The sequence below is a fragment of the Caloenas nicobarica genome, chromosome 12 (assembly GCF_036013445.1).
Source record: "Caloenas nicobarica isolate bCalNic1 chromosome 12, bCalNic1.hap1, whole genome shotgun sequence".
NCBI classification, from domain to species: Eukaryota; Metazoa; Chordata; class Aves; order Columbiformes; family Columbidae; genus Caloenas; species Caloenas nicobarica.
The window spans coordinates 14,486,816-14,509,862 of NC_088256.1; the positions used below are offsets into that span (position 1 = coordinate 14,486,816).

The 23,047-nt window shown below is 43.8% G+C and overlaps 1 protein-coding gene across 3 annotated transcripts in view; it reads left to right on the top strand.

The window, feature by feature from the left end:
• The window catches only part of PLS3 (plastin 3), a 54,307-nt gene extending 31,651 nt beyond the window's left edge, over nt 1–22,656 (top strand). For all 3 annotated transcript variants that reach the window (XM_065643307.1, XM_065643308.1, XM_065643309.1), the window contains 15 exons: nt 211–297; nt 7,653–7,816; nt 10,227–10,356; nt 10,789–10,921; nt 12,210–12,291; nt 12,954–13,119; nt 14,669–14,811; nt 16,275–16,370; nt 17,148–17,343; nt 17,966–18,044; nt 18,716–18,830; nt 18,949–19,082; nt 19,779–19,902; nt 20,356–20,480; nt 21,310–22,656. In XM_065643307.1, coding sequence (XP_065499379.1) covers nt 231–297; nt 7,653–7,816; nt 10,227–10,356; nt 10,789–10,921; nt 12,210–12,291; nt 12,954–13,119; nt 14,669–14,811; nt 16,275–16,370; nt 17,148–17,343; nt 17,966–18,044; nt 18,716–18,830; nt 18,949–19,082; nt 19,779–19,902; nt 20,356–20,480; nt 21,310–21,442 — 1,887 coding nt within the window. In that variant the 5' untranslated portion in view covers nt 211–230 and the 3' untranslated portion in view covers nt 21,443–22,656. The remainder of the gene's footprint in view (nt 1–210; nt 298–7,652; nt 7,817–10,226; nt 10,357–10,788; nt 10,922–12,209; nt 12,292–12,953; nt 13,120–14,668; nt 14,812–16,274; nt 16,371–17,147; nt 17,344–17,965; nt 18,045–18,715; nt 18,831–18,948; nt 19,083–19,778; nt 19,903–20,355; nt 20,481–21,309) is intronic.
• The last annotated feature ends 391 nt before the right edge of the window (nt 22,657–23,047 follow it).

Below are 23,047 nucleotides of genomic sequence, written 5' to 3' on the forward strand. Positions count from 1 at the left end.
TTAAATATTAACAAAGCTAATAGGATTTTTGACTTGTTAAGGAGTGCATTTCACATCTTCTGAGTTTCACACATCTGTTTTCTTAGTGGAAAGATAAACATGGCTTCAAGAACTGTAGTGACCTCGGTACTGATTGTTGCTATACTGCTGTTCAAAACTGCATGCATTTGAATGCATCCTGGTTTCACACGGTGTCTTTATTCTGTTTAGGTACTCCCTAGATTCATGAGATGGCCAACACCATGCAAATCTCCAAGGATGAGCTGGAGGAACTCAAGGAGGCCTTTGCCAAAGTTGGTAAGTCACAGTGAGGAGGACACCTTGCTCCTGTTTGCTGTGCATCTTAAATGGACTTATCCACCTCTGTGAGCATTGGTGCCAGCAGGACATGGGCATTCTGGTGCTCTCATGATCTCCCCCGTGCCAAGCGGCCCCTTGGCAGCCTTGTTGCTTCTGGCTTGTCACTTCTAGCCAAGGACCAAAAATGAAGGGACCTGGGCAGTCCAGCCCGCAGTGAGCACTGGCAGGCAGCCTTGCCCTGTTGCTCCAGGTGGGCTTTATTGATTCCTGATGGCAGAAGAAATAACCAAACAAGTACTGCATTACTTTGGCCCAGGCAGCACTTCAAGGCTTGCACAGTGCTTTGTTCTGGTGATGCTGGTTTTGGCAAATTGCCTGAGCTGTGCAGACGGTAAATGTAGGTGCTACATTTCTGGTTTGTGTATGTGCATTTGAGGTACCATATTTGGTGAGCTTGTAGGCAAAACCTAATTAGTGGCTGTTTACCTGGCCAGTATGGAGTGACTTGTGGTGATAATAAAATGTTTTGTGGTTGCAATGCATGTGCATTGCCCTCTGGTGGCTTTATTTCTTCTCTGGTTCTCACCTCCCTAACAGCCTGCAATGCTCCGGGAGTGCTCTGCCTGCCTGCCTGCTCTCCCTCTGTGCCGGCATTGCAGAAGCCTCTGGCAGGCTGCTTGAGGAAGCGTAAACAGGGAGAAAGCTGACATCACGGAGAAAATTGTTTTCTGCTGGTTTAGTTTCCTGATATGGCTTACTGAGGATCAGAGGGACGCCAGGGAGGGGTGGGAATGGAGCTGGATGGCAGCAGCGTGAGCTGAGGTCAGTGTGTGCAGCTGGACAACCACACCCGGGACTGGCACTGCCCGGGAACGAGTTGCACAAGTGATCAGAGCCAGTGTTTCGTTCTCCTAACGGGACATCAGCATTGCTTGTGCACTGGTTATGAATGCAAGTTGGTAGTTGCCTCACATCTGTATTGGGTAAAGCTGCCTTTTCAAGCAGGGTGGCTCTTAAAACTCTCGCATGCTCTAAACTTGCAATCTGCAGACAGGAATATGAATTTCAAGGACAACCTGTTCTCACAGAGCATTATTCTCTGTTGGACTTGAAGCAAGTTGCATTTTAGGCAGTTCCCTCTTCTGTCTCACTCTTCCTGAGACCTTTCCAGCAGGTGGAAGTGAGTTGCTGCAGAGGGAGATGAGTGACCATCATGCTTCTTGATGCCTAATGGGCCTCTGAGTGCAACCTTAATAAGGCTGGGATGCAGACAGCCCATTCTGTCCTTGGATAAACTTAAAATGATTAACCTGGCTGGAATGTGGTGGGTTTTTGTCATTAGTGTGTGGGGAAATTATCGAGGTTAGGTTGGCTGGCTGCCTTTGCACTGGAAACACGGAGAAACCCAAGTCAAATCCTGATTTGTTTCAGGAAACCAGCTCACCCTGCTCAGGAGGTGGGTCCCTGTTTGGTTTTAAATTACAAAAGCAATGTCAAAACTTAGGTATTATTGAGAAATGTGATAATTAGCCTGGACATACCCACAAGTGAGATGGGATCTGCTAGTCCTTCTGTTTTGTGTGCTTTAGGCATTATACAGCTCACAAGTATTGCTGTGGGACACACCTCTCAGGAGTGTCTTCAATGCTCTCACTCTCTTTTTTTCTTGCCTAAAGGAGCCACATTTTACCTAGGATATAGAACTGGTTGCTAACTGGGTGACTGACTCTCGCTGGAAACTTCAAATACCATCTCTAGTGAATGTGAAGACAAGTTGGACTAAGGCTGCTATTTAAAATGAAGCCTTTCTTTCATCTCCCAGCTACCTAGAAGACTTGCAACCCAGCTGAGAAGCATGGTTATAGCAAAGCCCAGCTGGTTGGCTTCTAGGGTGTCACAAAGAAGATGTGGAGAGGAGGAAGTATCTCAGGGTGGTTTCGTGGGCTGCATGGGCTTCCTGGAGACCTGCTGTAACTCTAGCATGGGGCAAGTTGTTGCTCGGGATGTGTAGGTTGATGGGACTTTAAAGATGTGTGTTTGACCAGCTCTTCTGTATACAGCTGAACTGGATCGCGACATCCAGTGGTGCTGGAAGGCAGTGAACTGTGTTACTGCTTACTCTGTCACCACTTCCCTTCCATGCCACTTGAAGGTATCCCCTCTCTCCCATGCAGCTGGTGTGCTGTACTCTGACAGCCAGCAAAACGCAGGAGTCCCACAGGCTCCCTACTGCTTACTAGAAGCAGTCCACAGGTGAGAAAATATGGTTTAAGGTTAGCACTAAAATCAGCTACAGCTCAGACGAGCAGCTCCCAGCATCCTACAACCATTTGTATTGGAAGTGATCCAAGTGGTAAACAGCAGTGGGGAAAAAAGCATTTGAACATCTGAAAAAGTAATTAGGTGCGGCATAAGAACTGTCTTGACTTCGAATGACCCACAGGTTAGTGGGAGCAGGCTGCTCCAAATCTCAGCTGATCTCTGAATTTGCTCTGTAGAACAGGAATGGGTATGTATGTACTTGGCCAAGCAGTGGCACTTCATAAGGGAGGCATGGCAGAACAAAATCTGCAAACTTGCTTTGTTTATTTGTCTTCCTTCTCCCTGCTTCCAATAGCAGAGATAAGCATCTTTTCTGGAAAACACGAAGTACTTAAAAATCGATAACCTAGCTGAACACTTTGTTCACTGCTGCAAGGTGGTAAAACAATGCTCTGAAATGTTAGCTTAAGGCAAATAAGGATCTGTGATCCTGCTAGAGTGTGTCCTGCTGAGCGTTTATCCTTAAAAGGGAATGTGTGGGTTACTTTCCCCTCTTGCATCCTGTTATTTAAGCTATTTTAAGGACTTGTCGGGAGGAAGCTGAGCCAGAGCTTGAGGCAGCTTCTGGGTTGTGTTTATTGTGGCTTTGCTGGGCCACCTGCTTATGGGCAGAAGATGGTGCTGTACATCGCTGCAGTGACCTCTGCAGGGTTGGGATGCTGGCGTGCATGCATCTTTCAGTAGAAACAGGAAACTTCAGATGTGCTGTAGTTTCCTTTCCATCAGGCAGATTATAATGAATCCAGGCTGTAGCTTGTCTGTTAAAATAATTTTGCTTTCTTCCATTAGTAATTCTGGGCTGTAGGCTGAAGGATTTAATTTGGGATAGCTTCTATTTTGACAGCCTCTTCAGCTGTTGAATGCCTTTTCAGATTTTGTTAGGGGATTTTAGACCACCTTCCGTCTGAAGTCTGGCTCTCTTGCAGGACATCCAGCAAAGCACCATATGGTGGCCCTGCAGTAATGCTGGAAATAATTATGGAACTTTTTTAATGTTGCAACTTTGTACATTTGACTGTGATGCCAGAGAGGGAGAACAGAGAGCGCAGGAAGTGAAGCAGCAGCTGCCCTGTGGGATGGGGGTTTCAGGCCTATTTATCATGTTTACAGGGCTAAAGGCTATTTGACATCTTAAGAGTAGAATGGGTCCGTGTTCTACTACATAATCAATCACTAGTCAAAATTACTCAACTCTGCTACCAAGCCAAAACCATAGACTGCCACATCCACTGGGCTTTTACACTTAAATCTGCCCTTCTGTGGCCAAGAAGCTAAAACTTGAAATGAGAGCATCTTTACTGCAAAACCAGTGACTTGGTGTAGGGTCTTGCAGTTGCACCAACAGACATGTCTTGCTTGTAAATTCTGCTCCCAAAGTGTCTGGGACATAGATGCCCTTTCAATTTATGAAGTAAATCAGTGATTAATATTATTTTTTTTTTCCCAGGATGCTATGGAAGAATAACTCTTATGGGTGGGTGTTTGGGATGTTGTTAAGATTTGGGAGAACTTAGGTCCTGAGACCCAAGGATTCTGGTTGAGTTAATGTGCATTACTCAGCAGTGTGTGCCCTTCACACTTGATCACATGCTGGCTGCCAGATCCCAGTGCAGGTGCTGGGAGCCACTGGTGTGCAGCTCCTCCTGATGGGCAGCACTTTTCCTGGTGCCATGCTCCTGAATCACATGTATTCACATCTGTGTGTGTTTCAGATGGCTTTTTGTGCTGCAGAGCTGCTAAACATTTTTTTTTTAGTTGGTCAGAGGTAAATCTTCCTTGAACTAGGCAGACTCAGAGGACTGGGAGAATGCTGCTTTCCAAGGGTGAACAAACCCCTCAAAACGGGCAGATGTTGACCCAGATTGCAGTAAATTCCTGATACCTGCCCTGCAGGCAGGTCCGATGCTTTCAGGCTGAGACTGAGGTCTGCTGAGCAAGTGTGAAGGACCAGACAATGGCTTGGGCTACCTCCTAGCTGCATTTCAATCAGTGTTTTTAATTTATGGCTTCTGTTCTGCAAGCAAAGCAATAAAAATGCAAGGCTGGAGATTAATTCCTTGAACTAGATTGCACCCTTAGAAGACATACAGGGCTTCCTGTGTAGACCTGACTCTAAACAGGTTTAAACATCTATGTAGAACTGAGCTCTAAACAGGTTTAAGCATCGTTTTACCTGGTGCTTCTCTCCAGTGTATTAGAGGTGGGGACTTCAGAGCCTGGTTCCCTGCTGTCTCATCCAACAGGCTTTTGCCTCACAAAATACTATATATTGTGTTTTTCCCTTTCACTTATGAATAGGCTCAGACATGGCACATGCAAACCTGGTTCAGAAACACTTCTGAATGCTTGAGCTAGACATGTCAAAAGGAAAACCTCTACCAAATAATGAATCAAAATCACACTTGTGGTCCTATCAAGGATACAATGTGTATTTTGAAGTCTTATTTTTCTCTGTCCTTTGCCTACAAATATTTAGGTAGATGTTAAACTTAGATATTTTTTTTTTTAGGTGGTGGATTGATTTGAAGAAGTGATAAATGGTTGTTTCTGGATTTACATGCTTAATTTGGCAGCATGGGAGAGGCTTGTGGTCGGTTCAATCAGGTACAGGCTGAAGCAATGAGTGTTGGCTGTAGGCAGGCTGAGAGTGAAAGCAAAGTTTAATTTTGGGTCCATAGGCCCTAGAGATTAGCAAATCCCTTCTTGTCCGATTTTCTTCACCAGCTGTGGGGCAGGGAAAAGATGCATATTATGGGGTTAGATTTAGTAATAAGAAAATTGTAACAGAAAAAGCTGTGATTTATCTAGAGGGGAAATAGTTTGCTGATGACATCTCAGGCAGGATTGTTTAATAAAGCTTGCCTTTGTAAGTTTATATTCTTCTGGAACAAAATTCTGAAATTGAAGGCCAGACAACAGCTTGTTGCTGTCATTAATCATTGGCCCAAACCACTTTATTTCATCAGCATTATTGTAAACACTGACATTTCATAAAGTAGTCTAACGTATTAATTAATCCACTGGAATTGATGTTCTTCTTTAGTTTGAGAACTAGGGACTGGGTTATGGTAGGGAGTACAGGTTTATTCTGTGTTACTTTGGGTGTCTTCTAATAAGCATTTGAATTTGACTTTCTTGCTAACTTATACAAACAATTTTAAAATCCACGTGGATCTGGAAAATGAGGAAGGTTGGGGTGGTGGTGAGGACACACTGCTTGCTGGAACATGGCTATGAAATAAAACCTAAAAAACACCACTTGCACCTCATTAAATAATACTGGGGCATGTGCAGCTCTTCCCTCGCAGCCTGGGGAGCCGGCAGCAGCCCACAGTCTGTGAGGGTGTTTGGGCAGCAGAAGCTGTTGCTTGAATAGAATTTAACTCTGTGGCCTTAGGGAGAGGCTGCTGCCCTATAAATAGGAGAAAAATCCTCCCGCGTGGGATACGGGCAGAACAAGGGCCGGGTGCCTTGCAGCATGGTGTGGTTTTGGCAGCCGGTGGTGATGAGCAGCCGTTGCACTATCACAGCACTAGGAGCTCTGAGGTGGGGGAGAAGGTACCGCAGCTGCTTAAATGCAGAGATTGCTCTTGTTTCGCTTCAAAGGGCTCAGCTGATATCTTCGGTACAGGCACTGTGTTGACTTTGCAGAGCCTGTGGTTGAATGATGATGGTAGGAGACCGCTGAATCTTCACCTCCTCAGCCCATCCAGGTATTCCCCACCAGCAGCAGTAATCCAGGGCTGGTATATCCCCACTGCCCCAGCCTTGGGGAGGAGACAGTAGCTCGGGCGCTGAATTAACTTCCCTGGGCTGCCTGTGCCACTTGCTGGCAGTAAAGGGATTTTAACATCACAACTGAGCTGATAACAGCACAACATGCCCTGAATCTCCACCTCTCCAAACATGCTGGAGGGTCATCCTTATGTCTCGGGATTGGAATCTGGGCCATCTGATTGCTTCAAATGCTCTGGCTTCTTGTGGACCCGACTCTGCCAGAGCCTGGGTACCAGCTGTGCTGTGAACCACAGTCTGCTCATCCTGGTTAGCCTGAGGAAGGAGACACCCACCCCGTCCTGCCCATGGTGACAGCAAAACCTCACTGCCTGAAGAAAGGGCTAGGGCTGCTGCATTTGCCCTGTGCAGTCAATGGATGTGATGACATGACAGATGCGATCCCAAAGGAGTTGGGATCTGTTGATGTGGAAAGCTCCAGAATCACATTAGATTCTTCTTTTCCTTCTTCCTGAATCTAGTAGGCGATGGTGTCTTGCTAAGCATGTAGTACTGCTGTGGCTTGGTGCTTGACTGTCAAAGCAAATGTCCTTGCAGAGCATTCTTGCGCAGCATTAAAATATCTGGCTGCAATTTTCTCTCAGTGGTAAGCGGATAACATCCTTATCAACATGATTAAAAAAATGTAATTGCAGAGCAACTTAGCGTTTTCAGTTCAGAAAGTAAGAAGTGCTGTGTTTCATTGCTGTCTGTTTTTAACACACAAAGTCAGCTGCAGTTAGGTGTAAAAAGAGAAGCTCTGGAGATCATTTATGAAAATACACATGCTCTGTTGTGAAACTTTTACACCAGACTTGGTCATGTGTGCCAAGAGCCATCCTGGTCAGCTCTGCTTTGAAGCTGCCGTTGCCCAAAGCCAGGAGATCTCATGGCTTGTGCTGGGACACTCTCTGAGGATGTGCCGTATGTATTTACCACATGCCTTTGATTCCTGGTATATTCTTGGTTGTGTCCATTGAATACTATACTACTTGGGCTTTGTATTTTTGGTGTGGGCATCCTGCTGTGTGTCTGTGTCCTGCACAGATCTCGCTTTCAGCAAAGATAAATTCTCATTGCAATGTGGCCACAAACAAGGTATGCTAGGGGATTCCTCCATACCTCCATGTCTTGTAGATGTCCCCAGTGTGCAGGTTACTCTCCGTTGAGCACCTTTCTGTCCCGCCGTCTGGGGCTGATCATGTCGGGTTAGTGGCTTGTTTCTAAAACCTTCTCCTTCCCCTTCTCTTCCTCAGACCTCAACAGCAACGGGTTCATCTGCGACTACGAGTTGCACGAGCTCTTCAAGGAAGCCAACCTGCCTCTTCCTGGGTACAAAGTGAGAGAGATCATCCAGAAGCTCATGATCGACAGTGACAAGAATAAAGATGGGAAGATTAGTTTTGAAGAGTTTGTCTATGTAAGTGGTATTTCTGAGTTTCCAGCAGCCGGGGGAACCCCTTTTAGGCAAATCTAAGAAGGAGAGTAGAAGAGGTTGAACCTGGCTTCTTGGCCACTTACCCTAATCTTAGTTTTCTTTCTGCAAACTAATCACTTTTGAGGACTTGCTATGTAAAAATAAGTTGTTTGTGCAGATCTCTGCATATGACTGGTCTTTTGGGCTGTCGCTGCCAGCCTTTAGATATGGACAGAGGGGAAATATTTTGACTTTTGAACAAAACAAACAAAACCACAACACCAACAAAAAATCCACATGCTTTTCCTACATGTTGGAGATTGAAAGATCATTTCCACATGAGATAACAACTGGAAAAAAGATTTCCAGTTCCCTAAGCTTACAGTATTGACTGGAAGCTACTCAGTTTTTTCCAGGCACATAGATAAATGCTTGTTTTCCCAGTGAAGCAGTATAATTTCCTTTCTCAATTTAATGAGACTACAAGTATTTGCTAAAAGTTTGAGAGGGCATTTCAAGACACACTTGGAGATTCAACCTAGATGCTGATGTAGGAAAATTCAGATCCATTTGTTGCCTTAAAAGGAAAGGAGTAACAAGATAGGAGAAGCTGGAGGATGGGTCTAACCTTCAGGCATTTTCTGTAGAAACAGGGTAGATTTTTTAAAAATTTTATTTTTACGAAAGCACAACAGTTCTGAGATACTGGTTCAATATCTTTCCCATCATACTTTTTATACTTCGACTGAATGCTGAAAGAGTAATAAAAGTGTGTGCACTACATTGAGGGAGCTGTTTTCATGTCAACTGTTTTTCTTGGTATTTCTTAATTTATCTTCACCTTTTGTTCCTTAATTGTTTTCAGACCCTCTGAACTTTTGAGTTCGGAGTCAACTAGTAAGTCGGAGTTTGTTTGCAGTTTGTGAACACTTGCATGCTGGGTGCATGTTTCAGCTATTGGTTTGAGCTGGTCTACAACTCTAACTTTGCACTAGGAAGGATGAAATAAATCGGTTCAGTCACATTTGAATGGTACCAATGATTGAGTAAACAGGAAGTATCTTACAAGCAACTACGGTATATAGTAGAAGCAATGATTCGTTGTAGGATTTTTACAAACCAAAGTGTTGCCGTTTTTCTAACTCTGAGCACTTCTGCTGGCATTTATGGTACAAAGACATGAACTGACTTGAGACTGGGGGCAAGTGACTTAGTGGTACCTCAGCGTTAAAGCATGTATTTTCAAAGAAGGCATGTGATACCAGTAATTAATCCAGCAAATTGTAACATAAATAAATCTGTATCAAAATCCTTATGTTTAAAACCAACCAACCAATGAGAAACCCCAAAACTTTTGAGCTCTCGAGCCTTCACTCAGCTCTGCCTGATCACTGGGGTAAGCAAAACCTCTGCATGCCATCCGGAGATGGTTTGACTGCACCGCATCATCATCTTGACCTGCCACCTCCCCTGCGTTAGGGCTGGGGAAGGCAAGGTGTGGCAGCCAGCAGGGTGGCCCTGCGGTGGCACCTCCGCAGCCAGGCGGGCAAGTCCCCTCCTCTCTTTTAAACAGAAGCACTTTGTTGTTCTGCTTTACAGTGCTGGTTCATTGCCCTTTTCTGGGTAGTGTTCAGAGAACCTGCATAGGTTTCATTTGTGTTTTCAGCGTGGTTGAAACTAATTAGGTTAGGTTTTGAGGGGATTGCTTTAGGCTTTCAAGCCATTGCATGTATTTCTTTCGAACAGTTGCTCAGTTCTGTGGGACATCAGGGCCACTAATATTAACATTCAACCTGCACAAATGGAACATCTAATATTTCTGTGCTAAAATATGTCTTCTGCCCTCAAACATGAGGGTGTTTTGTCGGTTAGCCCAAACCTGCTTTAGGGGGAATCCTTACCTGGAACGCTTACAGTTGCACATTATTGCAGATTTGACTGTTAGACACAGAGAATTGTTTCTTGCGTTGTGGACAATGTCTTTTGTGTGAGCTAAAGTCATAGTCACATGAGGATCTGGCTTATGCAGGAAGGTTAGAATTGCACAACAGCTTTCTCAACTTCGGTCCTGCGGAAACTGCAGCATGTGTACCTGCTCTCAGACTGCAAAGGTTTCACTTTTTGTTTTTCTGATGGTCTCTTGAAAGCTACTTGAAAGGGTAAATGTATGTGAGGTACTTCATGCCTAATGCTTCTGTTTCAATAGTCGCTTGCAATATGTGTTTGAGAGAGGGGGATGCCTCTCTGCCCGCTATCCATGTTAAATTTAATACCACCACACCCTTGCTGGGCCCTTCACGTTTGCCGATTTTACTTCAAAGTTTGCTTTAAAGCCGAGAAGAAATAGCTTCTTGTGTGTTCCTTTTATTTTGTGAAGACAAGTTCTTGTCTAACAGAGCACTTTAAATTGTAGATTTTCCAAGAAGTGAAAAGCAGCGATATCGCTAAAACATTCAGAAAGGCAATTAACAGGAAGGAAGGAATCTGTGCGATCGGGGGCACCTCGGAGCTCTCCAGCGAGGGGACGCAGCACTCCTACTCAGGTACCGCTCTGTCTTTCGGCTCCTCTCTTTGCCCAAAATGGTAGATTTCTACTGCCCCACCACGTGTTGGGCTTTTGTTTTTCATTAACTAAATGATCTCCTGTCAAGGCGAGAGCTGGACAGGATTAGAGGGTAATGCAAGATTAGCAGCATATAAATTAAACGTGTCCTTATTTGTTTCGTTAACTGTGCTTGCTGATGAAGTCCCGGTGTCACACTTGAATATAATAAAGTTGTTGAGGAATGAGTAAATAACAAGAATATTCTGGTTATTGGAAGTGATATTTCTTTAAACTTTGTATGACTAATACAACAGTGTGGTAATGATAGCGGGGCTTTTATTTCCCTGGGCTATTGTACACTGATTTTTTGGGGAAAATCTTTGCTATGTTATGAAAAAGCCTGTATTAAATTTACAATTGGTTTTCTTAGAGGAAGAAAAATATGCCTTTGTAAACTGGATAAACAAAGCCCTGGAAAATGATCCCGACTGTAGGCACGTTATTCCAATGAACCCAAATACAGATGACCTATTCAAAGCTGTGGGAGATGGGATTGTGCTATGGTAAGTCATGATGGCTTCTGAATTAAAAAGAAAAAAAAAATAACCAAAATAACTTCCCAAAACTGTATTTAGAGGAATTTTCATCCTATTCTAGGCTGTTCTTGTGGCTACTGTGTGTGCATAATGTTTTGCACATATAAAAAGGGGCTCAGTCACTCAGGCTTTCATTGTGCGATGCTTCAGCTTTGATGCCAACTTCATGAGCTGGTATTTTTGTCTAGTGTTTTTGTTTGGACTTGAGACTGAGTTTGCTGAAGGGGAGAAGGTACCTTGCAGGAGCAGAAATTGTCCTGGTGGAAACACAGCCTGATGCCAGGTAGATTGAGTGAGGGCAGATGTGTTAAATAGCCCATTTTCTTGCATGTTTAGACAGATGGTAACCTCTGTGGGAATGTTAGTGACCTTATGAATTAACCCAAAAATGGATTTGTCTGGGAATCCTCTTGTTGCTTTTGATAATAGCTGCAGTAAGTTAGTAAAGTAACTCATTTAACTGCACGCTGAAAAGTGGAAGGCATCCAGGGCTGTTAAATACCAGCCACCTTCTATATGTGGGGTTTCTTTTGTTTTTGTGGTTTTGGTTTATTTTTTAAATGTAAATGAATTCATATAGTGGAGAACTCAATCAGCGTGGAATTTCAGTAACTCTCTATCAATATGCAGAAGATGTTTAGTGGACTGCCCATTGCCTTTCATTTCTTTATTTCTTTTCTTTAGCTTGTGACTTTTTTAAAAATTTCCCCAGTTTCAAGTAATTCAGGTCTTCAGGTGAAGACTGAAATGAGTGGGAAGTAGTTCATAATATAAAGTAAAAACTTGCCATATTTTTTGTTGACTAAAAATTCATTGTGCTCATGTGCTCTCCACTGAGCTCTCAAAGTGTTTGTGCTTTTTGGGGGCAGTTTTTTCTTGCCAGCAGTAGTACACATTTACAATAGGAGGAAATGCATTTTTTTACTAGAATCTGCAGTGGATGTCAACAGAGCAATGAGTCTTTGCTAGTACAGTGACTGCACTGTGCATAATTCATTGGCTCTTTTTGCTCCAGCAGCTGAGATCGGTAGTAGCCAGTAACAAGTTTAAGGTTTCAGGCTTAGCTATTAGTTACAAATACATTCTTGATAAAATAAATATTAACTTCTGATTTACGCAACATTGATTTAAAAAAAAATACACAAGACCAAACAGGCGAAAGGAAATTTACTGCCATGAATATCGTAACAGTGCATTGAGTTCTGTTGAGATTAAATACCAAATGTTCAAATATTATTGTTTTTCTTCCTGCCAGCAAAATGATCAACCTTTCTGTTCCGGACACAATTGATGAAAGAGCAATTAACAAGAAGAAACTCACACCATTCATAATTCAGGTATAATACATTTCTGTATTTTTTCTGAAATTCATATCCACATAGAATTAATGAAACTTTAAAATGGTGACTTGAGGGATTATTGTGGAACTCTGGAGAGGGGCGAGTTTTATAACTTACATTTAAATATTAAGAGCAGTTTTGTACTGTGCATAATTGACAGTCTTAGTGCTGTTGAAAAGATACAAATGCTAAATTAATGACAAATGGGTGAAATGGCTGGAATACCTGATATTGCCACGGTGATTATATACAGTGCTGCCTTTTTAACACAAGATGGTTATTGGCACTGGGTCTCTATGAAGTGTTTCATGGTACGACAGGTTGTCATTGCGAGGATGCCTGTGCATCTGTGTGTCTGTGTATAACTTAACACTTCTCTAGCCTCATTCTTATTGATGCCACTAGATGCAACTGACTCAGAGGCTGAAACTAAATACCAGAGGCTGAAATTAAACCCTGGTGCCTAGTTCTGTTCTTATTGATTCAGCCTGCTGCCACCACGGCTCCGTTAAACTTCAGGCAGAGCGTGGCTGGGAGCGTTTCCTCGAGCTGCTGTTGTTTGAGCAAGGACAAGGGGGAAATCTCCGCTCCACTGGCACTGGATGAAAGGCAAAGCAGCGTCTCCTCTGGCTGTGTCTCACTCGCTGTGCTGTTTGCAGGAGAACCTGAACCTGGCGTTGAATTCTGCGTCCGCCATTGGGTGTCATGTTGTCAATATTGGTGCAGAGGACTTGAGGGAAGGGAAACCCCACCTGGTCCTTGGGCTTCTCTGGCAAATTATTAAGATCGGCTTGTTCGCTGACATCGAGCTCAGCAGAAATGAAGGTAAATGAAACTGTAAGTGATTACTTCTAAAGCATGAATGCCACATTGCTTGCGCTGTCACCTCCAGCCCCGTCACTGCCTCTTCCCTCCCCTCATCTCTGCTGAAAGGTGAGTGATCACCTTCGGTTCATGGGGGCATGTGCCGAGCCGAGTGCTCTCCAGCCTCTTTATAGCTGTGAAGCAGGCTCAGGTGGGTGGGTTGTGCCATCCTGGTAATGTGTGTCTGCCTCGGAGAACCGGCTGAACACACGTCTGTATATCGAGATGCATCTTGGCTCGAGCCTTGCGGTGCAAATGAGTGTGGTGCTTTGGGCTGCCTTGGGCTGGATGGGCTCTGCCGGTGTGATTTAGCCTGGAGAAAAGGAGGCTCAGGGGAGACCTTGTCGCTCTACAACTACCTGAAAGGAGGTTGTAGCATGGAGGGTGTTGTCTTTCCTCCCAAGTAACAAGCGATAGGACGAGAGGAAATGGCCTCAAGTTGCACCAGGGGAGGTTCAGATTGGATATTAGTTAAAAATGCTTCAGGGAAAGGGTCGTGAAGCACTGGAACAGGCTGCCCAGGGCAGTGGTGGAGTCGTCATCCCTGGAGGGGTTTAAGAGATGTATAGATGAGGTTCTTAGGGACGTGGTTTAGTGCTAGAGTTACGTTATGTTTGGACTCCATGTTCTGAAGGGTCCCTTCCAACCGAAATGTTTCTGTGGTTCAGCCACAGGTACATAACAGTGTTAAAAGGTGACAAAAGCTGCTTGCATCCTTTTAGGATTATAGACAACTGCACAGCTTCCTCAAAACAAAAACAAACAACCCCACAAAACAAAGCAAAACAGGGGGCTTCCACTCTTTGGGAATGTGTTCACAATGACTTGGTTCTCCTAAAATCATCCTTGCTACTGTCAGTTGTGCAGCTCAGCACTCGCTTTGTTCTTGGTGGGGGGTGCTGCAGCTCTTCCCCCTGTGCTCACTTGGTCCTGTGCAACAGCCTGCAAAATGTAAACTTTTAACTTTCCAAATCATTCAAAGAGCTCTGTTATTCCTGCACGGGCTATCAGAGCACCCAGATGGATGAAGGGGCTTCACGACTGGAAAGTTAAAATAAAAGATACTGAAGTGGTAACATGGTTTCGCCTAGTTTGAAAACTTGTGGCAGGGGAAGCACCAGCCAACTGAAAGCGTGCTTGTCTTGACTTCTCTGGCTTTTTTTAACAGTGCATATGAAGCTGCTTGGAAGCGCTTCTTCATTGAGATAGAAGTGCACTTACATTTAGCTTACTGTCATCAGTTTAAAAGACTGTGTGTAAAATCCAAATAGTTTTGTTATAGAAGAAAATGGAAAATATTTTTTACACACGGTTTTCTTGATCATTCACACTCTTCTCTGTAACGACCAACCAGGGAAAACTCCACTAATACCCAGATTATTTTGACTTAATCAGTAGTTGGTATTGTCCCCAACTTCTCCCCCTGAAATGCTGCTGCAGCTCTAATTCTGCTGTCCAGGTTTGCCTCTTGAAATCTCCTTCCTTCCCCTCACAAGCATTTTTCTTCTAGCACTGGCTGCCTTACTTCGTGATGGTGAAAATCTGGAGGACCTTATGAAGCTATCCCCAGAAGAACTGCTCCTAAGATGGGCCAACTTCCACTTGGAAAACGCGGGCTGGCACAAAATCAATAACTTCAGTGCAGATATTAAGGTACCAAGAACTCTCCTGGCCTGCACATGCCTGGGAAAAGGCTGGGAGGCGGCCAGGGCTGTGTTTGTGTGTGTGAAAGATGCCCTTCATCCACAGACAGGACCTTTCTTAACCTTAACACCCTGAGCAGGCTTAACAGGGGTTTTATGGGTGGTATATTTAAGGTATCGCAGTGCTGTTCTCTCTTGCCATGAGGATGAGCCCAGTGTTGAGCTCTCTTGAGTGTTTTCTCCAGTGCTAGTGGGATCCTGCTGCAAAGCTGTGGCATGTTTTAATCGAATATGCAACTGGTATTACTCATGTTTTCAAATGTTCTTAATCCATCTTTTTTGATGGAAAAAAAAATTCAGTGGCATTCAGCTCACTCAGGGTGAACTGCTTTGCTGCATCCCTGGAGAGTGTGACTTCCACGCCCTTGGCAGGTGATGGCATTTCATCCAAAACATCATGGGCTGGACAGAGGAAAGGAAACAAGACCCCTCTACACTGGGCTGAATAGAAATGGGAGCAGGGAGTCTCACCGCCATTTTTCAGATGTGAGGGGGTGGCCCTCTTCTCTCAGTACTAGGGAGAAATGGAGGGTGGTGACTCCTGGTCAGTGTGGAGTTTCTGGACACTGGTCCCAGCAGGTTTCTGGAGCTTATTCACATGGCCAGCAGTTTTGAGGAGGAGAAGGAGGATTGCAGTGGACTCCAGGTTAAAGGACTGTTGGGATGGAAAAAATAATTGATAATTGAGGTCCATGGGGAGCTCAGAGCTCGCCTGTGTGTGTGCGTGTGTGCACTCACACATAGTCACTTTTATTTCCAACTTCAAAATTACTTACAGCGTTGCTGATAGCTGTTGGCTTGTCTAGTGCAACCCCTAAGCTGCCAGGATATGCTGAGGTGCTTCTTAGTGTTGAGGACTAAACAGACTTTTAGTTGATAATTACTGCAGCTGTTTGCTTCTCGTAGTTTGTGACCATCCCTGGGCTCTCTCCTTTAAGCTATTCTATTAATAGCTAAGAGGCAGGCACAGGAGAAAACATCCAGACTTCTTGTAATCAGCTTTTTGCCTGGACTTTGTCTTCGCTGAGCCATTTTCATTATTGCTGTAGCAGTAGGAATGGCTGCCTTGTTGAGGGGTTAGGGCTGCCTGGGGGCATCTGGCTGTGGGGGCCGTGACAGTGAGCAGCACAGGGTCACTGTCACAACACAGCTTGCAGCAAAAGCAGCTTTCAAATAGTTAAACCCCATAAGTTTAATCTTAAATATTTCTAACCTTTTCTCTTTCTGTTTCCTTTTTTGCGGCCTGGATTTCTGCCATCATGCTCTCTTTTAAGCTTACAGATTTTGGTAATTCGGTAAAGGTACATAAGCCAATTATGCATAGTGACTTATTAAAGATGAGCCTGAAATGAATTGTTATGGTGTATTCACTGCTGTACTGGAGACTTGAATTTTCTTTTTTATCCATTTCAGGATTCCAGAGCTTATTACCACCTCCTCAATCAAATTGCACCTAAAGGGCAGAAAGAAGGAGAGCCTCAGATTGATATTAACATGTCAGGTTTCAATGTAAGTATTCAGGCTGTTGTGTCCTCATGCTATACTACCTGTACCCTGTAATTGCCCCGTGACATCTAGGTAACCTGGTATCTTAATTTCTAGAGCGTGTAAAGTGTCAGTGGCCATATACGCACCTCGGGTGTGTGCTAAATGAGTGGTTGCTGCAGGCCTGATCACTACCCACCAATTACCGTATAATATTAAGAAATTATTTGTGGTTTTGCTCCATTTGGGAGCATGCTGACTTCTGCTTTTGCACCACTAAGTTCAAAAAGCATAAAAGTTGGAAAGTATATAAACTTGGAAAACACTATGCTAGGAAAAATACCAAGACAAAGTAGGACAATTACAAACAATGGTTTTAAACTAGAAGAGAGGAGATTCAGGTTAGATATGAGGAAGAAACTTTTTACGATGAGGGTGGTAGAACACTGGCCCAGGTTGCCCAGAGAGGTGGTGGATGCCCCATCCCTGGAGACATCCCAGGCCAGGCTGGACGGGGCTCTGAGCAACCTGAGCTGGTGAAGATGTCCCTGCTCATGGCAGGGGTTGGACTAGATGAGCTTCGAAGGTCCCTTCCAACCCAAACTATTCTATGGTTCTATAAACGACATCCACAGCAGCAGGGTTTAGTACACATGCTTCATCCCTGTGCTTGATTAGTGACTCATGCCTAACGATGCAGGTAGAGTGGTGACATTGCCACAGGTAGCAGTCGGGAACTTCCCATCTGCTTTGTCGCCCGATCTCTTCCATGACGGCTCTTGTCTGTTCCATACCCGGCAGGAGAAAGATGACTTGCGGAGAGCAGAGTACATGCTTCAGCAGGCAGATCGGCTCGGCTGCCGGCAGTTCGTCACGCCGGCTGATGTGGTTAGTGGCAATCCCAAACTGAACCTGGCCTTTGTTGCCAACCTGTTCAACAAGTATCCAGCACTTACCAAGCCTGAAAACCAGGACATCGACTGGACACTACTGGAAGGTGATGGTCATATCAGTTTACAAAATTAACAGGAGGGAAATATCTAAAGTAAACACTTGCGTCACAGGAGGCTGTGCCCAGGGGAGGTACCTCCACTGAGATAACACCTATGATTTGAGGCTTCAGTGCTGCAGTGGTTGTTTACTCATTTGGGACAGATGAGAAGAGTACTTGGCAGCCTGTTCAGCTGCTCTGACCCTGATGTGGAACGGGAACCTGTAGAAGCACTGTGAGCAACTCATCAGCCCCTGTGACAGGGCTGGGGAGTTGGTTTTGCCGTTTCCTACGATGGGCAGGAGCACCCAGTGACATGGCGAGATGTTCACAGCAGCATTAATTGTTCGCAGGACTGGGGTTAGGGCTTTGGCTGCCTGGCTCCCAGACAGCAGTTAGCTAACACCCATGTGAAAGACCTTACTGCTAAATCAAACTGATATCTAAAACTAGATATCAGGGCAACCCTCTTCCTTTGAAAAAATTATAGTAGAAAAAAATACCCTTTTTCTGCTCAAAAACCTAGTTGATGAGCTATGCTGCTCAAAGTTCCCTGCCTTGCAAGGTGAAAAACCCTGCTCAGCTTTGAGCTTGCAGAAGTTGCATGAAACTATTTTCTTTCATCTAGGAGAGACACGTGAGGAACGGACCTTCCGCAACTGGATGAATTCCCTTGGTGTGAACCCCCATGTAAATCACCTCTATGGGTAAGGGTCAGGCTCTTGGGTGAGACTCAAGTAGATTGGACTAGAGATGTGTCCACACCAGTGTCCTGTTGCCCCCAGTGCCGAGCAAAGAGCTTGAGAAAGGGTGATGGAAGGGAGTGGGAGATGCTCACTGCACCATTCCTGCAGTCTGTAGCTTAGGGATTGCTGAGTCAGCACTCGACACACCAACAATTTTCTTTAAGGGCTGTGAAGACAGTTTGTTTATTTTCCCCTATCTTGTGTAAGTTGGTACCCTGAGATCCCAATACATTTAGATCTGCTTGAGCAACTGTGCTAGTGCAACTGGAACTACATTGCCTCTCACCTAATTTTTGGGTTTAACCAAGACACCGTAGTTAAGAGGCAGGATACTCTGGGTCCCTGTACTCAGTGGAGAGAGGTGGCTACCTTGGGGTTTTATGTAGCAAAATTCTTCCCTGGATCTGTTGCTGATTACTGTGCTAAAACCTGATTTAGTTCAGCAGCTAGCTGGTTTTAAGCATGAAGCTAGCATTTCTCCTGCCCTGAAAACTACAAAATGTTTTGACTTTTTTTCTTTTTAGTGTTGTTGAAATAACAACAACCTGTAAAGAGTAGTAATTATTCTTGATGTGACAGAGAGTGCATTTAAATCTTGCGACATTAGACTTAATCAATGTTTTCCACTTCAGTGATCTCCAAGATGCACTGGTAATACTACAGTTATATGAAAAGATCAAAGTTCCTGTTGACTGGAATAAGGTTAACAAGCCTCCGTACCCTAAGCTTGGAGCAAATATGAAAAAAGTAAGTATTTCAAAATACTTTAAAAGAAGCCACAGACACTAAAAGTTTCTATTTGAGTCTTCCAGTCACGTGAGTGTATTTGTGAATGATTTTCTGTTTAAACTCTCTTCCTGTGTAGCTAGAAAACTGTAACTACGCTGTAGACTTGGGAAAGCATCCAGCTAAATTCTCCCTGGTTGGCATCGGAGGACAAGATCTGAATGATGGAAACCCGACGCTGACACTAGCCTTAGTCTGGCAGTTGATGAGAAGGTAGGACCCATCTCAAACATGCAAAACTTATGAATGGAGTACAGAGTTTGGAAGTTTTTTGCCATGAGAGCACTGCAGCACTAGAACAGGTTGCTCAGAAAGATTGTAACACCTCTATCCTTGAGGGGTTTCTGACAGACAGTTGGACAAAACTGGCAGAGATAATCCTGCTGCACATGGGAGGCTAGAGCGGAGACCACCAGAGAACCCGCTGGTGGATCTGTGAACATCCTACTGACCAGGATCACTTCTCTCTTGCCTGCTCAAGTCTGGTCCATGTACAGAAACCCTAAGCAGGAAGATTTATGCAACTTTTATGCTCTAATTTTTAATTGGAAATTGAGAGAGAAACATTCCAGGGCTGTTTCCTAACCCCCTTCTGCACTGGAATGGGAGAAGGAGGAACTTCATGACAGATAAAGTTAATCGTCCTTGTGATCATCAATTGTGTGAGTTTATATTAAAGGACTTGAAAGGCTAGAAAGACTAAATGCTTTAACAGAAACCACACTTCGGTTAAGATAGATGATTCTTCCTTTTTGTTAAAGGAGTTGTTAAAAAAAAAAAAAAAGGCAGAGCTGAGACTATGTGAAGACTTTCCAAGCTGCCATTGACTCACATTGCACCCTGGCTGCACGCTCACCAGGGCTTTGCCCAGGCTCTGTGCCTAATCTCATTCTCTCTGCTGGTTCTCAGGTACACGCTGAATGTCCTCGAGGACCTGGGTGACGGTCAGAAAGCTAATGATGACATTATAGTCAGCTGGGTAAACCAGACCCTGAAAGAAGCTGGCAAGTCCACCTCCATCCAGAACTTCAAGGTGCAGATTCCCTCTTGCATCCAAAAGGAGAGAGATGCCCAAAAAGCATTTTCTTGGCTGCAGGAACAGCAGGGCATCTTCGGGGTTTAAACAGGACAGGATATAGTCAGTCTCTGCTGGAAACAAAGCTACTAGAGAGATGACTTTTTCGGGCGGCCCATGGTGGCAGTGGTGGGGCAAGAAAGCTGATGGGATGGCAGAGGAGAGGGGGTGGTCATGCTTTGACATGCTTCATATTTTCAGACCGTTTGGAGTAAACTGGAGTAATGGTCTTGTACTATTACCAAAGGAAAAGCAGCAGTTTCAGTTTCCCAGTGGTTCAGCACTAACGCTGCTGCTTTGAAATGGCTTTTATAAGCTTGTTTTGTTGCATGTTGCAGAGCAGCTGGATTGAGGTGAGAACTTTGCTTTCAGGATTAGACATTCATCTTTGTCTGTCCCTGTATTCTCTAGGACAAGACTATCAGTACAAGCTTGGCGGTTGTGGATTTAATTGATGCTATACAGCCTGGTTGTATCAACTATGACCTTGTAAAGACTGGTAATCTATCGGAAGATGACAAACAAAATAATGCTAAGTAAGTTGGCTATCTCAAAAACTGTTTTGCATTGAAAGAGTGTGCCTTTATGTGCTGGCCTTAAGCCACACGTGTTTTTACCAGTTTATTACTGTGGTTTTCAATCTCTTTTAACACCGTACCTTTTAAACAGGCAGCACTTCTTCAAATCTAATTGCTGTACTTGTCCGTAACACTGGAGGGAGTAATTGTCTGGACTCTTGCTTGTTGAAAGAAATGCAGAACAGCCCAAGCAGTTCTTAGCAATGATGTTCTGTTTCTCGCCTGTTTGTTCAGGCATATGAAGTGCTCAGCCAGTGGCTCAGGGTTTTGAAATTGTACTCGTGTGTGTTTCATGTCTTGTTGAATCATCTTAGGTTGTCAAGTTTAAAGTATGCCTATTAAAACATGCCTTTGAAATGTGTGTTCTGCGACTGTTCTGCAGTGGCAGAATGACAGCAAAGTTTCTTGCAGGTAATAGTCTTGCTTCATTATTCTTAAGGAGCAAACAGAGGGGGAAATGTAAATGTTAGCTGATTAATCCTTGGTTATGCATGCTATCTATTAGCCCTGGTAAATATTAATTACAATTTCTTTAAACTGTTGGTACAGCTGATGACATTCAAAAGTCAATTTGTGCATTAAAGACACTTTACTGAGGAAAAGGAGTACAGCAAAAGATCAAAAAAACTTTTATGAAGCTAACATCTGGTGTGATTGGACTGTTGCACATCTTCAATCTTAATAAAGAGGATAATAGGTGAAATGGTGTTGGATAGGGCAGGAGTTGACTTGTAATTTCTTGGTAGCAGTCTCAGTGCTGACCCTCTCCTCTTTCCGTGGTGAATAGGTATGCTGTGTCCATGGCAAGAAGAATTGGTGCCAGAGTTTATGCGCTTCCAGAAGATCTTGTGGAGGTGAAACCAAAGATGGTCATGACCGTGTTTGCCTGCTTGATGGGCAGAGGAATGAAGCGAGTATAAAAGGGTTGATCCATACAAAGAAAAAAAAAAAAAAGCAAAATGCAACAAAAACCCAACCTGCCACCCCGGGTGCATGAGTAGCAGATCAGCTCTGACCATGTTGAAATGCTGTTGGCCTAAGAACTGTTGAAGTTCAAAGGACTTTGTTTTGCTTTGCAAGACAACTCTTATCAAAATTCTCAGGGAGAGGAGTTTTAACCAACAGATGTGCTCTTTTCCCAAAGGAAAGTTTAACTTATCAAGAGCTCACAGAAATGCATTCATAACAGTCCTGCATCTTGCAATATTGCTCTGGAGCTGTTTTCACTCCATTATTTCTCACATACTTGGTGCGTGGTTTTTTTACCCTTGAGGGCTATAAGGTGGTTGGTATGAGTTGTAATGGAAACAAATATAATTTCTATCTGCAATCTGGTTTAATTTCTATTATAGGTCCGAGCATATTCTAGGTTTGACCACTTCCATAACTTTGTGGATAAAGCTACAGTACAAGTTGGGACCTGCAGGCCAGCTCGCAATGCTGGATGAGAAATGTGTAATTAGGAAGATGCATCTTCCTTTGGTATTCTCTGTACATGGTGCTTTTTTATACACCTGTTTTGATTACCTTACAAATAAACATGGCAGTTTTTTCTCTTGCTGCTTATAGAAAGGGTGTTGTTTTGTTTGGTTTTTTTTGTTTCTTTGTTTTTTTTCAAGTTATATTCCATATGAGAATACCACCATCCTTGGACCTCTCAGACTAAAATATGATATCATGTTGCTTATGGCACAGTTACACCTGAGTATGGAAGTGAATGCATTTTTGTATGCATCTTGGTTCAGTTCTGTGCAACTAGAAAATAATTTTTACAAAAATCTGCATGAAAACTATAACTTTTTTATTTAAAATGCTGTTGGATATAAAACCATACTACATTGTGGGGAGGTTTTGTGCAGGGAAAAGGCAAATGTTATAAACGGTAGGGTTCAATAAACTGAATAGCAAATGTGCTGGAACATAAAAGTATTTTTACAGATAAAAGGAAGCGTTGTCGCCAAAGAAGGAAGATGCTCTATCTGTAGGATTTAATATTATCTTGCTTTGGCAAGCTGTTTGCTATATTTGAGATCATATTGCTATTCCAAGCTATTCGAAGTGATGTAATATGGTGGCAAAGCATTAGTTGAAATAAAAACATTTAAATACATGTTTCTCTCCTTATTTACACTGACACAGCATGGCAGCCTGTCCTCAGTTGCTTTTAGCTTTCCTTTGGTTGATCTTTTTGCACCAGGTCTGTTGATCTGTAAGACACCCGAGAATCAGTGTGTGCTTGAGGAGCTCTTGTTTTTTAAAACAGGCACTGGCAGCACAGTTATTCTCAACTTGTGTTTTAGCGAGGCTTTGTCTTAATGGCAGCTTCTGTGAAACCTTGCTCTTGAACTCCTGCTGTGTGCCCAAAGGTGATGCCTGTGGGTGTAGGAGAAGACCCCTGTTAGGGCAAAACCCAGGAGGAGGAAGAAAAGTTGTTCCCTGTGTCAGGAATGTGCTATCCTGGCTCATTTCCAGAAACCATTGGTCTGGGGGTGTAGTTGCAGCTACCACAAGCCTGGCATGATTTG